This window comes from Boleophthalmus pectinirostris, unplaced genomic scaffold (assembly GCF_026225935.1).
Source record: "Boleophthalmus pectinirostris isolate CB_2022bp ecotype Guang Dong unplaced genomic scaffold, ASM2622593v1 HiC_scaffold_23, whole genome shotgun sequence".
Classification (NCBI taxonomy): Eukaryota; Metazoa; Chordata; class Actinopteri; order Gobiiformes; family Gobiidae; genus Boleophthalmus; species Boleophthalmus pectinirostris.
In genome coordinates this window covers 33,148,337-33,161,708 of record NW_026571207.1, presented here as the reverse complement: position 1 = coordinate 33,161,708, position 13,372 = coordinate 33,148,337, and the positions used below count along the sequence as shown (strand labels likewise).

The window sequence follows — 13,372 nt, the reverse complement described above, 5'->3', positions numbered from 1 at the left end:
TGCGCTAAATGAACTCTTATGTTTCACTCAGAAACGGTGAGAAAATAGTCGTTTACTTTCTGTAACTTGGATTATAGTGATCACAAGAAGCACAAGAGGAAAGAAAAGAGTGAAACGGTGAAGAACTGCTCCTGGACACTAGACTTTTATTCAAATTGTGCAGATTTAAGTCAAAACTAGTGAACATGTGAGAAGAGATAAAGAGACACGCTCTGGCTCGGGGTTAGGGTGACTTCATTTTCAAAATAAAAAAGTGGGACATCCCTGTTTTGGGTTGGTTGGTAATAATATAATTGTGAAACGAGTGCGTAATTAAGGAAACTTGTTAGTTTCTCGGCACTAATGTGAGTCCGTATAGTCACACTTTCTTTGTGTTTTGGTGATTTTTAAGCAGATTTTCTGTATTTTACCTCAACAAGTGACAGTTTATGCCTCATTTTACTGTAGTCAGGGATGAAATTGGTCAAAAATAGGGACATCTGGGAGATTTTTTTTTTTTTTTTACTGAAGAGCTACTGGTAGTTCCTGAGCTACAGGTTGGAGATCCCTGGTTTAATTACATCTGTGTGTTTTCAGACTGTTGAAGGTGTTTTTAGATGTTGTATTAATAAAAATAACAGTGTGTCTTTCTTTTTCTGTGGTTTCAGACTGTTGAAGATGAGGCTGTGGATCGCTCTGGTCCTGTGCTTTGCCTCTCAGGCTCTGGCTGCTCCGGTCAGTTACACTCATCTTTAAATCTATCTCTCTTTCAGTGCCTGTTCTCCTCTCTCTCCCTTCACACCTACTTCTCTTTCTCTCTCTCTCTCTCTCTCTCTCTACCATTTCTCCATCTCTCTCGCTATTTCTCTCTTTCTTCCTTCTTATTCCTTTGCTCCTCTCTTCCGATTTTCCTCTCCTCTTACGCTCCTTCTCTCTCTCTTTTTCATTTTATCTGCTCCAGTCTATCCTCTTCCTCTCTCTCTCTTCTCTACCATTCTCTTAACTTTCTTTCTTGGTCTCTCTCTTCCCCTCATTTTTCTCCTTTTCTTTTCTTTAAATTTTTTTTTTCTCCTCCCAGTCCCAGCTCCCTCACCCTTTTTTTCTCTCCTCCCCATCTGCATTCAGCCTCTTCCTCCTCTCCTCCTCTCCTCCTCTCCTCCTCTCTTTTAGTCGGGGAGTCAAAGTCTCAAAAATGGGTTGAACCTGACATCGTCTGCCATACTTTTTATCTGTGTTTTTTTTTTTTTTTTTTGTTAACTATAATTGGAGGGTCTGCTCTTCCGGAAATATGAGTTTTTCACTACTACACATTATTATTATTATTATTATTATTATTATTATTATTATTATTATTATTATTATTATTATTATTATTATTATTATTATTTAAAAGATGCCTAGGCCTTGATGTTTAATAATATGGACATTAACAACTATGCTAAATATCCAGTGAGCCTTATGGAATGTTGAGAGGAGCCTAACGTTCTATTGAGGTTCTGGGCCTGTTGATGGTAAAGAAATCATCACAGATCCATTGATTTTGGTTGGATTTTTATATTTTTTTCTGTGGAATGACTATACTATTTGGAGAAAAGAATAGCATGATGTCAAAACTTGAGGGAATAGTTGATTGCCAATGAGGTAAAGATGAAAATATAAAAAAAAACAACAACAAAAAAACGCCTCTTTTTTTGTATTAAATTGAGCCAAAATCACGTAGAAATGTGTTTTAAGAATTATTTTTTCACTGAATGTGTTCTTTGCATCTGGAATGTATTTGTAGACAGTTTACCCAACCCACCGAGGATTTGAGGAAATTTTTCATTTTTCAAAATTTTCTATCACAAAATGAAGGTTACCTACACTAAAATGACCACAATTTTTTTTCGAGATATTTCCGGAAGAGCAGACCCTCCGATTACTGGTTCTTAGGGTCACAGTTAACAACAACAACAAAAAAAAACAAACAACATAAATTAAAAAGTATGGCAGGTTCAACCCATTTTCTAGAGCTTTTGAGAGTTTGGCTCCCCGACTATTTCTACCCCTCTCCCTTCAATGCCGACTTCTCTCTTTCGCTCTCATTATTTCTAGGGATGCACTGATCCTGCTTTTTTTCGATACCGATACCGATACTACCGCTTTAAGTACGCGCAGATACTCAAAAGCAAAATTTTCTGTAGTATCAGTTTATTATTTATCCTCTTTCTCGCTCTTACTATCCCTATTTCTTTTCCACCCAGCTCTTCCTCCCGCTCTGTCTCTCCTCTTCTCCGTTTTTATGACTTCTTTCCTCCCTTTGTTCTGTGCACATACATCCATTTCCTGTGGTCGTCTTCTGATCCTCCCTCTCTTTTTCTCTCTCTCTCTCACGATCTATCCATCATGTTTATGTGTGGCTCCAGACGGGCTAACCGCTCTGCCACAGCGATAGAGAATAGGAGAGGAGAGGGAGAGAAGAAGAGAGAAGGAGAAGAGAAGAGAGAGAGGATAGAAGGGAAGGAAAAGAGGGGAGAGAGAGAGAGAGAGAGAGAGGAGAGTAATACAGAAAGGCAGAGAAAGAGTAAGGGGAGAGAGAGAGGGGAGAGAGAGAAGGAGAGAGGAGATGGAGGGAAAAGGAGAAAGGAAAGGGAGAAAGCGAGAGAGAGGAGAGAGAGAAAGAGGATATGGAGAGAGAAGGAGAAAAAGAACAGCTAGAAAAGAGAGGGAGAGAGAGGAGAAGGAGAGAGACAGAAGGCGACGGAGGGGGTAGAGAGAGAGAAAGAGAGTGAATGAGAAAGGGAGAAAGGAGGGGGGAAAGAGAGAGCGAGGATACAGAGGGAGAAGGAGAGAGAGAGGAAACGGAGGGGAAAAGGAGAGAAGAGAGGGAGAAAGGAGAGGGAGAAAGAGGAGACAGAGGGAGAGAGCAGAGAAGAAAGGGAGAAAGGAGAGGGGAAAAGGAGAGAGGAGAGGGAGAAAGGAGAGGCAGAACAAGCGAGAGAGGAGACGGAGGAAGAGGGAGAGAAGAGAGAGAGGAGATGGGAAAAGGAGAGGGAGAGAGAGAGAGAGGAGATGGAGAAGGAGAACAAGCGAGAGAGGAGCTGGAGGGGGAAAAGGAGAGAGGAGAGGGAGAAAGAGAGGAGACAGAGAGAGAAGGAGAGAGGAGAGAGAGGAGTGGGAAAGAGGAGAGGGAGAAAGGAGAGGGAAAAGAAGAGAGGAGACAGAGGAAAAAGGAGAGAGGAGACAGAGGAAAAAGAAGAGAGGAGACAGAGGAAAAAGGAGAGAGGAGACAGAGGAAAAAGGAGAGAGGAGACAGAGGAAAAAGGAGAGAGGAGACAGAGGGAGAAAGGAGAGAGAGGAGACAGAGGAAAAAGGAGAGAGGAGACAGAGGAAGAGGAGAGAGGAGACAGAGGGAGAAAGGAGAGAGGAGAAAGGAGAGGGAGAGAAAGAAAGCGAGGGAGGGGTAGAAAGAGAGATAGAGAGAGCGTGAGAAAGAGTGAGAGGAGAGAAAGAATAAGGAAGAATGTGAAAAAACAAACAACTCCAAAATGATGAAATTAAACGACTTTACTTTGAAATACGGTGGCTCGTCTCACCGTAACTGCTGCTGCGAGCCTCGGCATTTTGGGTTTTCAAGGTTCCTATTAACCCAGCATGTCAGTTCTTATTCCTAATACGACTTCAGACTCAGCCACGTAACCGCAGGCCTCAGTGAGCTTCATTTGACTGGAGCCGTACGCCGCACACTCACACGCTTCTGTCCGTCCCCGTGTCCGCAGATGGAGGAGGAGCTGATCGTGGAGGAGCCGGCCCCCGAGGAAACCGTGGTGGAGGAGTTTGTGATGGAGGTAAGAACGGATAGAGAAAGAGAGAGAAGAAGGGAGGGAGAGAGAGAGAGGGAGAGAAAGAGAGAGGGAGGGAGGGAGGAAAAAGGGAGAGAGGAAGGGAGGGAGAAAGGAGACAAAAGGAGGAGTGTGTGATGGAGGTAGAGAAAGGAGGTAAGAGAGATGGAGAGAGAGAGGGAGAGAGACTGAGAGAGCGACAGAGAGAGAGGGAAGAAGGGAGAGAGAGAGAGAGGGAGGGAGGGAGAGAGAAAGCGGGAGGGAGGGAGGAAAAAGGGAGAGAGGAGAGTGTGGTGGAGAAGTTTGTGATGGAGGTAAGATTGGATAGAGAGAGAGAGAAGAAGGGAGGGAGAGAGAGAGGAGATTGTGGTGGAGGAGTTTGTGATAGATATAAGAATGGATAGAGAGAGAGAGAGAGGGAAGAAGGGAGGGAGAGAAAAAGGGAGAGAGAGAGACAGAAGGAGAGAAAGAGAGAGAAAGGGAGGGAGAAAGGAGACTGTGGTGGAGGAGTTTGTGGTGGAGGTAAGAACGGACAGAGAGAGAGAGAGAGAGAGGAGAGGGACAGAGAGAGATGGAGAGGAAGAGAGAGAGAAAGCGAGGGAGGGAGAAGACTGTGGTGGAGGAGTTTGTGATGGAGGTAAGAAAGAAAGCGAGAGGGCAGAGAGAGAGGAAGAGAGAGAAGGCACGAGAGAGAGGAGAGAGGGAAAGAGAGATGGAGACAGAGATGGAGAGAGAGGGACACAAAAAGAGCAAAAGAGAGAGAGAGAGAGAGAGAGAGGGAGGAGATTGTGGTGGAGGAGTTTATGATGGCGTGATGGAGGTCAGAACAAATGTTTGGATCCGATTTTTTAAACTGGGATTTAAACCGGACACAGATGTTTGTTTCTACTGCCAATACAAAAAGACAAGTGGGAAAAAGGGATTGATAATGAATTAGGACTAAACCAGGACTAAACCAGAACTAAACCAGGACTAAACCAGGACTACACCAGGACTAAACGAGAAGTAAACCAACACTAAACCAGGATTAAATCAGGACTAAACAAGGATCTAACCAGAACCAGACTAATCCAGAATTGAACAAGGATAATCCAGGACTAAACCAGGACTAAACCAGGACTAAACCAGGACTAAACCAGATAAAATAAGCTTGCTGAACTTGAAAAAAACTCTTCCATAAGCTCTGAGTGTGTGATGTGGAGTTTCCATTGGTCCCTGGGGTCTGGTGAAGCTCCACAGTTGAAAAGGACGGGCCTGGTCTGGAGCAGGAGCGGTTCCTCTCACACATGTGGACTCTGTGGTCTGAGAAGGATTTTATTATTCTTCAGGGAGGAACTGGCTCAGAGCGGAGCAGGACTCCAGGAAACCACAGAGTCTGAGAGGAACGAAGAGTGGAGAAAATAGACCTGAGGGACAGACGAGAGGAGGAGGAAAGGGACGAGAAAAAATGAAAATAGAGTCAATGTAGAGAGGAAATTACGTTTAAAGTGTCTCTGGTTCAGCAATAGATGAGTTTGTTAGCAGAACTGATTAAAGGTGCACTATGGAACTTTTCTGGGTCTGTCCTGCTGCTCCATGGAGATGTTATTGCTGGTGTTAGGGCTTCACCCAAACCACAACGCTGCTCTGTGTTTGTGAACTCACAAACATCGCAACAATTCATCAGAATCCGTGCATCATTCGTTCATTTGTTTTTCAAAATAAAACCAAAAATAAGAAAATGAAAAAACAACTATTTTCTTCATTATTTGTCTCCAAAACCAAAATGAAAAAACGGATAATGATTTGTTTTTTTCAGTTTTTGATTTTGTGTTTAAATGAAAAATGGTAAAAAAGGATAACGGCCGTTTTCTGTTTTCGTGACTTAAACTGCGATGCTGGACTTTCGCGCCGCATACGGACTGAACCAGAACTAAACCAGGGTCCGACCAGACCGGAACTAGACCAGGACTGAATCCGGGACCAGGACCAGGACTGAGACCAGGACTGAGACCAGGACGGGGACCACGACTGAGACAGGAACAGGACCACGACTGAGACCAGGACTGAGACCAGGAACAGGACCACGACTGAGACCAGGACGGGGACCAGGACTGAGACCAGGAACAGGACCACGACTGAGACCAGGACTGAGACTGGGACCAGACCAGGACTGAAAATGGTTTAGTCTTGGTTTAGTCTTGTTTTAGTCCTGATTCAGTCCTGGTTCAGTCCGGCATCACAGTTTCAGAAACGGGAAAAAGGCTGTTATCCATTTTTTCCATTCTTCATTTAAACACAAAATCAAAAGCTGAAAAAAGAATCATTATCTGTTTTTTCATTTTGGTTTTGGAGACAAATAATGAAGAAAATTGGTGTTTTTTTGTTTTCTTATTTTTGGTTTTATATTGAAAAACGAATGAACGAATGACACATGGATTCATCAGTAACATCTTTTTGATCAAATAAATGTCAAATCAAATCAAATAAAACATGCATGAAACTTTTCAGGCAAAGCACCACATCTTCATGGAGAACAGCAGGTGGTACATAGTGCAACATTAAACAGCATGTACATACTATAAGAAAAAGAGCATATTGAAAAATTTGCCAGATCAGATATCGGTTTGGCTCCCAATTTTTTCGTTCAGCCGATATCCTGGTTGGACAGACAAAGTGATGTAGCAAGAGTTTGAACTTTCATTTACACCAAGGTCAAAATGTATACAAATTATATTAAGTTATGGTTTAGTTATTTCAGAGATAAACAACAGTTACACAACACATTTGGATCAGTGTTGACTTGTTTTGTCAAGGATGCTGTTTTCCAGCTCTGCTCTGGTATCTCCTGATACTCGATATCAGCAAATCTTTAAAACTTTCTATCAGAATCAGCATCACAACTAGAAAATAATAATGTTGACTGAGCTGAGCCTCTTCTCTCTCTGGCCCCAGGAGCCGGAGGTGGGGGCTAACCCAGTGCAGGTGGAGGTGGGAGAGTTTGACGAGGCCATTGACCCCGAGGAGGAGGTGGTGGAGGACACTCTGGACAGTGAGTCTGATTTGTTATATATACACACGTGAGTGTGTGCGTGTGTTTGTGTGTATGTGTGTGTGTGTTTATAGGGCTAAACTACAGGGGTACTGGGTTTTAATGGGAAAATAAAACAGATTTTTTCATTTGCAAAAGATATTATGTTACCTAAAATGACAACTGCCTTTGTAATTTGATGGTAAAAAATAAAAGCCCCACTGTGTACATTTCAGTCACAGCAAAGACTAAAAAATATGTTTTTTTTGTTGTTGTTGGGTTTTTTTTTGTTTCATGAGACAAATAAGACAAGGACCACCATAAGGACCATAAACTGTAAATAAAAGCTCTCAGTTGTCAGGTAGAATCCATGGCAAAGGAGAAATTCAACTTGTCAACTGGACAAAAGTTTATGTTGGTCAAAAGTGTTTTGCAGCTCATCCAAACTGCTTCTTCAGTTCTGTCTTATATGATCAGGAAGTGACAAATTGAATTTCTCCTTTGGCATAGACTGTATGTATAAATGGACATAGCTACCCGCTAGCCGCTGTGTTCCAAATAGAAAGTGAGCATGTTAACACTTGTGGCTCCATTGACTCTGGCTCCAGTTAACTTTACACTGAAAAATGTTCCCCGTCTCTCTGTAGCTGCTGCTGTGAGCCTCTTTATTTTGGTCTTAAAATGTTCATATTAGCCCGCTCTACATGGTCCTGGTGTTTTATTTCACAATTTTATCCATAAATAAATTCCTATTTTTAATATGGAACTGACTCCAAATTCACTCCTGTAAGTGCTGGCCTCTGTGGGTGATGTCACACACTCTGTATCCACTTCTTTACACACTCTATGGTTCTGATCTAACTCCTAAAATCTGGTTTTAACTTTCTCTTTCCGTGGAATCATGCAGGTTACAGAGCGTAGCTTTAAGCGGTCCATCCCCTCTCCTCCTCACACGTCTGTGTGGCTCTTGTGTTTGTGTTTGCAGTGGAGGCTAAGACAGTGTAAATGACAGGGCCCGCTTCAGACTCAGACTCATAATGACAGTTTAATGAGAGGCTCTTCTGGTTCCTGTTTAAACCTCTGAGCTTCAAACACAGCTAATGCCCTCACACACACACACGCACACACACACACACACACAAACTCTCAACCAGAGACTCGCTGTTCTGCACTGGTTTTACTAAATGTGAGGAAATTGATCAGAATCAGAATTACTTTTATTCAACTCCACGCACTTCTGGACCATTTTACACTGTTTTCTGATTTGTTCTAATGTAGTTTCCTCATCACAAACAGAGGATGTCCACGTCTGTATTTACTTTGATATGAGTCCATCTTTCCCATATTCACCGTTCCATCTCTCACTTTATAAACAGCATTTCATAATCTCTGGATTACAGCTCTGGTCTGTCGCCTCATTCAGGATTTACTTCACAATTTTGTCATTTTGTTTCTCCATGACTTCACTTCAAATACAGAGAGTATACAGAGATCTGTGCTAGAGACAGTGGGTAAACATATTTGCAGACCGTTAGGAGTCATTTTCCCATTAATAATTCACAACAGTTTCTTGTTGATTTTAACCCACCCTAAAAGATCTGTACCAGATTTTTACTGTTTTAACAAATGAAAAACTTACCTTATACATTCAGAGCATTCTAATATTCACCACGATGAGTTTATAAAAGCTTTTGACAACTTAAAAAGACCCGAGGAGAGTTTTTCCTTGACAGTGCACCAGTGTTATTTTCTGATTCATGTATGACAAAAATGCTTTATAATTAGAAGCAGACAGTAGACAGCAAACTTATTTTGACCTCCAGAGCTGCTTCTACAATATATCTGTACTGGGGAAAGACACACTTTACTTCAACACTGTACATGGACAAATAAGTGCAAAAATACCTTTCCAAAAGAAAATGCATTCTTACAATAAATAGGGCTACCTCTCCACAGATCTGAGTTGGTTGTAAGTCAGCCGGCTGGTGTCACTTGTGTATCTAAATGAAGATACACAAACGAATTCAAAGTGCTTTATAGAATAGCAAACACATTAAAACCACAATACAAGCAATACATCAAAACAAAACCTAAATAAGAATCATAAAATCAACATTAAAAGAGACAAAGTAATAACATCTGTATGTTTAGAATGTGTAAATCCATGATGTTATGTATAAATATTTGTTTTCCCCGTCTCCACAGACCCCTGCCTGAACCATCACTGTAAGAAGGGAAAAGTGTGTGAGGTGGATGAATCAAACACACCCATGTGTGTGTGCCAGGACCCCTCCACCTGCCCCCCCGCCGAGGGAGAGTTTGAACACGTGAGTTTCACCTGCACTGAAAATGACTATAATATCAGTTTAGTTCATGATAGGGCTGCCCAAAAAACATACTCAGACACCAATCATCTCTACAGTGAGACTTACTCTTTTGAACAGATAGGAGAACTGAAAGAAAGTCTCTGAAATGATGGGAAATGGTCTTGATCCATTTCTGAAAAGGCATAATATTAAATTGACTACTTTTCATGTTTAAAATGTAATTTCACTGTCTCAAAATCAAAATAAAAAATCTGTATAGAATATAAGCCACATCCTAATATTGAAATCAAGTTTGACATGGGAGGTTAATATCTATGCCATATTCTTTATTTTGGGAAGAACCACAAACCTTTTTGTCTTCGGGTCCACAATAATAACTCATTATTAAGCCTGTTTTGATTGAGGACTTTAGACAGATTTTACTGTTATAGAAAAAGAGAGCAAATGCCTGAGAGAAAACTGAACCATGAGCTGCTGCACTAATACAAGAATACATATTCAACGAATGGACTTTCATTTATTTATTTATTTATTTATTGACATTTGTTTATTTTGTTTCAGGTTTGTGGAACTGACAATAAGACCTATGACACGTCCTGCCACTTCTTTGCCACAAAGTGCACTCTGGAGGGAACCAAGAAGGGACACAAGCTGCACCTGGACTACATCGGACCCTGCAAATGTGAGCACACCAAACATATCTGATTTGGAATGGGACTCAACTATTTGGCAAAACTGAGTCATTTTGTTGAGTTTAGTCCAGCTGGATCTGTGGAGCTCAGCTCAATGGGGAGGAAGACATCTGGTGTGTTTTTCACTGTATGTAGTATAGATCAGTTTAAAGTAGTACTATGTGACATGTCTGCTTTTCTCCATGGAGCTCCATTGCTTTGCCACAGTATGATTTTAAACTGATCTATCTTACATTTCATTATGGATTTTAATGCCCAAAAATACATTTAAAACATGAATTCTCACCTCTCCACAGATCTGAAAAGTTACACAGGAGCTGTACTTTGACTTTTACATTTTAAAAACAGAACTAGTTAATTTTCAAACAGTTTGCAGTGGTCCAACGTTTTCCCTCACGTACCTTATGCATTCAGAGTGTCCTGATTATTGACTTCGATGAGTTTATAAGAGCGTTTCTCAACTCCAGAGCATGCTAACAGCACACTTCCTGGTTGGCAGAGATGAAAATGCTTTATAGTTATAAACAGACAGCACACAGCAGCTCATTTTGACCCTGAGAGATGCTTTGACACACACATTTGTACTGGGGCAAGAGAGATTCCACTTTATTAGATGAAAAAGAAATCAGGTACATTGCTTTAACTGTGCAATACGTAACTTTTTAGTTTGGGGTCAGTCACCCACTTGTTTTTATGGATATGTCATTGCACTGGAATGTTCCACAGTATGACATTAAAGAGCTCTACTTTACATTTATTCAATTACAGGTGGTTTTAGAGCTCAAAAATACCTAGAAAAACAGACATTCTGACTGTGAGCGGGGTCGCCTCTCCACAGATCTGACCTATAACTTGGTCTGGTTTGGTCTCCATGAAGACAGAGAGGTTTAATGCCATACTGTGAAACATTCCAGACAAAGCAATAACGTCTCCATGGAGAAAAGCTTTTGACAGAGTCTCCACCTTTAACTCGTAACCTGCTGTAGTGTTGTGCAGATGTCCTCGTTCCCTCTCCCTGTTTAAACTGGTTCAGACTCGTTGCAGTTCTGTTTAATCTCCACAGGCTTCTGTTCAGACTCTGGGCCTAAAGGGTCAAAGGGAGATCAGGTCACAACAGCAGCACTCTGCAGAAACATCTCAGGAATGTGGACAAGGAGTGGAGTAGTTTTAACGCTCACATATGAAATAAAAATAAAACATAATTGGTTTTTGTTTTGTTGCTTTGTTTTGGGTTTAGTGTGTGAATGCACCCTTAGTGAAATGAAACTGAATAAATGAAAGATGTGTTTAATGCCATATTGAGGAACATCTCATTAACAAGAACATCCTGTTTCATGATTGTTATCTGAAGCATAATTTACTTTAAAATACTTAATATTAATTAACACTGTGATGTTTTTCTCAGACATCGAGCCATGTGTGGACTCTGAGCTCAGTGAGTTTCCTCTGAGGATGAGAGACTGGCTCAAGAACGTCCTGGTGACTCTGTACGAGAGAGACGAGGAGAACAACCTGCTCACTGAGAAGCAGAAACTCAGGGTAAAATATAATATAATACAATCTACTCTATAACTATTATATAACACTATATAACTCTGTACGAGAGGGACGAGGAGAACAACCTGCTCATAGAGATGCAGAAACTCAGGTTTAGAGTTTGGTTCCAGCTCCACACACTGTTGTTATAAACCTGAGCTTCTGTTTATCATTTAATTGTATATTAATACAAAATGATAAGGTCCGTGGAGGGGGGACTATAATCCCTCCCCTTCCCCCCCAGAGCAGGGCTTTAATAATACTGTTGATAATGTTCAGTTTCTGTTCCTGATCCTTTATCTCCTGTGCAGGTGAAGAAGATCTATGAGAATGAGAAGCGTCTGCAGGCTGGAGACCACTCTCTGGACCTTCTTGCTCATGACTTCCAGAAGAACTACAACATGTACATCTTCCCTGTGCACTGGCAGTTTGGACAGCTCGACCAGCACCCAGCTGATGGGTCAGTCTGATTAAATATATACTTCTATACATATATTCCTCTGAAGAGACACAGTGTGCTTCATATGCATGCTGATGTTTAACCCTCATCCTCCTCAGATACCTGACTCTCACAGAGCTGTCTCCTCTCTGTGTCTTGTGGTTTCTATATTCATGCTGATTTTTAACCCTCTTCCTCCTCAGATACCTGACCCACACAGAGCTGTCTCCTCTCCGTGCTCCTCTCATTCCCATGGAGCACTGCACCACCAGGTTCTTTGAGGAGTGTGACTCTGACCAGGACAAATACATCGCTCTGGAGGAGTGGGCCGCCTGCTTCGGAATCAAAGACCGTCAGTATTTCACTCCCACAAACATACAGTCCAGTCACCACTTTATCTAACACCACATCATCTAAAACTCTGTATAAAGTCTTAAAGTGCAAGTACTTCGCTCTGTAGGGTGGGCTTCTTCCTTCTGCACCAAAATAATCTTTACCCAACAAAACCTGAAAACACAGAAGTTCTGATTAAGATATATAGTTTGATTATCTTCTGGAATAGTCACGTCTGTTTGCTCCACTTACATTCCAACCTTATTTCTAGTTTCCATTTTATACAGTTACAATTTTTGGTCCAAAATGCGACCCAATATAATATAGTGGATTGGACCTTATCAAAATATAAAATAAAAGTGCAAAATAGTCTCAGAAAAATAGTCTAGAAAGCACTTTATTTTCTGATCATATTAACATATTTCTTTATTTCTCTTTTCTTTTTACAGAGGACGTTGACAAAGACCTCATCATCTAAACTCCTGATGATGCAGCCCCGAAAAGAACCGAGCGTTCTCCAACTAAACTAAAAATCAAAAATCAAGGTGCTATGTGCAAATTCACTTTCATTTTAATTGTATTTTTTTTTTTTTTTTTTTGCTTTTATAATGATTTCTTTCCTACCTATACCACTAAAAAAACGAGATTTTTCTAAAGTCAAACCTGCACACGTTTGTACTCACCCAACAGACCCTCAACACCTCTGATGTAAATGTCTTTGAATTTTAAATATTATGAAAATGTAACTCACCATTTGTTAATTTAGGGCAAAATTTGGGAAACAATTTGATATTTTTTGAGACAAAGTTGTAAAAAATAAAGTTTCTTAATAAATTCTCCCTTCGCTTGCTTTCTAGACGCATAGTTTGTGCATTGGTGGTGGGCTCCTTCATTCATTCCTTTATGTCATCGGTGTTTTTTGACGTAAATAATATTTGAAAGAGGATTTTATAAGATGTTTGATCGGGGAAATTCTCGCAGGCTGAGCGTTTTTCTCTCGTGTTTCTACTGACCAGACTAAAATTTTAAATAATAAAAGTGTACAAAACAGCTGCCAATCTCTGCATACTTCATACATGTGTTATGTTAGTGTAAAGATCCTATATTCAGTGTTGGGAAGGTGACTTTAAAATGTATTCCCCTACAGATTACAGATTACATACACCAGAATGTAGTTTGTAACATAATCCATTAAATTACTTAAAGTGAGTAACGTAATCTGAATACTTTGGATT

At 40.8% G+C, this 13,372-nt stretch overlaps 1 protein-coding gene across 2 annotated transcripts in view; it reads left to right on the top strand.

The window, feature by feature from the left end:
• Window positions 1-12,974, top strand: part of sparc (secreted protein, acidic, cysteine-rich (osteonectin)) — a 38,330-nt gene extending 25,356 nt beyond the window's left edge. The window contains exons 2-10 of one of the 2 annotated variants that reach the window (XM_020920558.2): window positions 648-714; window positions 3,738-3,806; window positions 6,735-6,831; window positions 9,016-9,137; window positions 9,699-9,819; window positions 11,235-11,368; window positions 11,677-11,825; window positions 12,008-12,156; window positions 12,587-12,974. In XM_020920558.2, the coding sequence (XP_020776217.1) occupies window positions 658-714; window positions 3,738-3,806; window positions 6,735-6,831; window positions 9,016-9,137; window positions 9,699-9,819; window positions 11,235-11,368; window positions 11,677-11,825; window positions 12,008-12,156; window positions 12,587-12,615 (927 nt within the window). In that variant the 5' untranslated portion in view covers window positions 648-657 and the 3' untranslated portion in view covers window positions 12,616-12,974. Of the gene's footprint in view, window positions 1-647; window positions 715-3,737; window positions 3,807-4,419; window positions 4,438-6,734; window positions 6,832-9,015; window positions 9,138-9,698; window positions 9,820-11,234; window positions 11,369-11,676; window positions 11,826-12,007; window positions 12,157-12,586 lie in introns of those variants that run through there. The other variant, XM_020920559.2, reaches the window with a different exon arrangement.
• The last annotated feature ends 398 nt before the right edge of the window (window positions 12,975-13,372 follow it).